Source organism: Alligator sinensis, unplaced genomic scaffold, assembly GCF_000455745.1.
Source record: "Alligator sinensis unplaced genomic scaffold, ASM45574v1 scaffold1332_1, whole genome shotgun sequence".
NCBI lineage: Eukaryota > Metazoa > Chordata > Crocodylia > Alligatoridae > Alligator > Alligator sinensis.
In genome coordinates, this window is record NW_005842965.1 from 248,731 (window position 1) to 250,762 (window position 2,032).

General features: G+C 64.3%; 1 protein-coding gene across 1 annotated transcript in view; it reads left to right on the forward strand.

Annotated features, from left to right (window-relative positions):
• The window catches only part of TNS1 (tensin 1), a 52,239-nt gene that overhangs the window by 22,269 nt on the left and 27,938 nt on the right, over positions 1-2,032 (forward strand). Inside the window, exon 19 of the mRNA XM_025192742.1 lies at positions 4-79. Within this exon, the coding sequence (XP_025048527.1) occupies positions 4-79 (76 nt within the window). The remainder of the gene's footprint in view (positions 1-3; positions 80-2,032) is intronic.

The following is a 2,032-nucleotide window of genomic DNA, read 5'->3' on the forward strand; positions in this document are numbered from 1 at the left end:
GAGAGCTACAAGGAGCCGGCGAGACCCGCGGAGGATGAGCCCTTGAACTTGGAAGGGCTGGTCGCACACAGGGTGGCAGGTGAGAGGCGCCCACAGGCAGACGGGGATAAGGGACATGCCCAGGGCCACTCAGGGAGGCTGTGTCAAGGCTGAGAATCCAAACCTGGTCTCCGAGCTGAGGGCTGTTCTCCAGGGCTGCCAGCTTGAGATGCCTCGAGCAGCCCCGGGCGGAGTTAAGAACAGATCTGCCCTCATGCTGCAAGGCAGAAGTGGGGTCAGGAAGTATTTCCCCCCCAGCAACTCTCCGGACACAGTTTCCGGGCCTGGCGGTGCCAGGGCTGCGTCCGTCAGCCCACGGGGCTCTGTCCCAGCCCCTTGGACTTGGTTGACCTCCAGGGCTGACCCTTAACCAGAACCAGTGGCGAGGGGTCTCACCCCCGCTGCCCCACGGCACAGGGGAGCACCTCGGGGAAGTGGTTTCCTTCAAATCTCCCCCTTCCCAAAGCTTTTTCCCAGTGCGTGAGGGGGGCAGCTTATTACAGGCAGGTGCCCCAGCCCCGCAAGCGGCCAGCTCTCTCGGGGTGCGTGGGGGACCCCCCCCTTCCCTCCGCAGTGGCAGAGAGCAGGGAGGGGGAAGACGCTGGTCCCTGGGGTGCTATATGGCAAGCTTCGGCCAAGTCCTCGGGTGCAAGGATGCGGCCTTTGCTACCCGCCTCGGGGAACAGAGGCTGGGGATGGGTCTCTCCGGTGCAGAGGTTTTGGGGCCAGTGTCTTGCAACGGGCCCGCCTTTGTGGCGCCGGGGTCTGGGCACGGCTGCGTCACGGGAGAACACAGAGTCCCGGACGCCGGGTGAGCCGAACGTGCGGCCAGGAGGGCACAGATGCGCGGTGGGGGGGCGTTATTTACACCCCGGGCGGCTATAAATGGCCCGTTTGTGTCTCCCGGGGAAGGCGGGTGGAATTTCACGCCTCCTCCCGCTGGGAACGTGACACCTCTGATTTCCTCTGCCCCGGCTGCAAGGGGGGCAGGGCTGGTGCCTGGCTCTTGGCTCCGCTGTGCCCTTGCACCTGTGCCGGCAGGTCGGGGACGCCCCGGTGCGCGCTTGCCGTGGGCTCCGTTCGGGGTAGGGGCAGCCTGGCAGGAAGCCCTTTGGGCCAGGACTGGTGCAGGGCAGCAGGGCCCCGGGCTGGCACGGGCTTTACCTGGGCATCCTGCTCCCCCAGCTGGTACAAGGAGGACGGGGGTGTCTTTATTCTCCTTCTGGCCAGCGAAGGAGAATAAATGTCCAGGGTGGGCATCTGGGCCTGGCGGGCATGGACACACCAGCCTTTTCCCCCGGGGTAAGCAGAGGCTGCTCCGTGAGGGGTGCCAGTGTGCCCGCTCTTAGTCTGGCGTAATAAGAGGCTGCCCCATTGAAATGCTCATGTGCCCACTCTTATGCCAGGGCAATAAGAGGCTGCTCCATCGGTGTGCCCATGTGTCTGCTCTTACCCTGGTGTAAGCTGAGGGTGTCCGTGTGCCCGCTTTTACCCCGGGGCAAGAAGAGGCTGCTCCATCGGTGTGCCCATGTGTCTGCTCTTACCCTGGTGTAAGCTGAGGGTGTCCGTGTGCCCGCTTTTACCCCGGGGCAAGAAGAGGCTGCTCCATCGGTGTGCCCATGTGTCTGCTCTTACCCTGGTGTAAGCTGAGGATGCCCGTGTGCCCGCTCTTACATGCCCACTCTTACCCTGGGGCGAGCAGAAGCCGGCCCCGCATCTGAGTTCCCCTCCTCCCCAGGCTCGGGGTGGGCATCGGGCCAACACCCCCTCCATTTTACCCCGGGATAAATAGCCGGTGAGGTGCGACTGATTGCCCAGACCCTCCCTGTCCTCCTAGCCGCCCCCGCCAGTGCCGCAGGGTCCGGACTAACGGTCTCTCTTGTGTTTTCTCCCTCTCTCTCCGTTGCGTGTTGTGTCCGTGCGTCTGTCTGTCCCTCTCTCTCTCTGCCGGACGGACGGTGCCTCCTCCCTGGCTGACCTCTTCCCGCTCTTC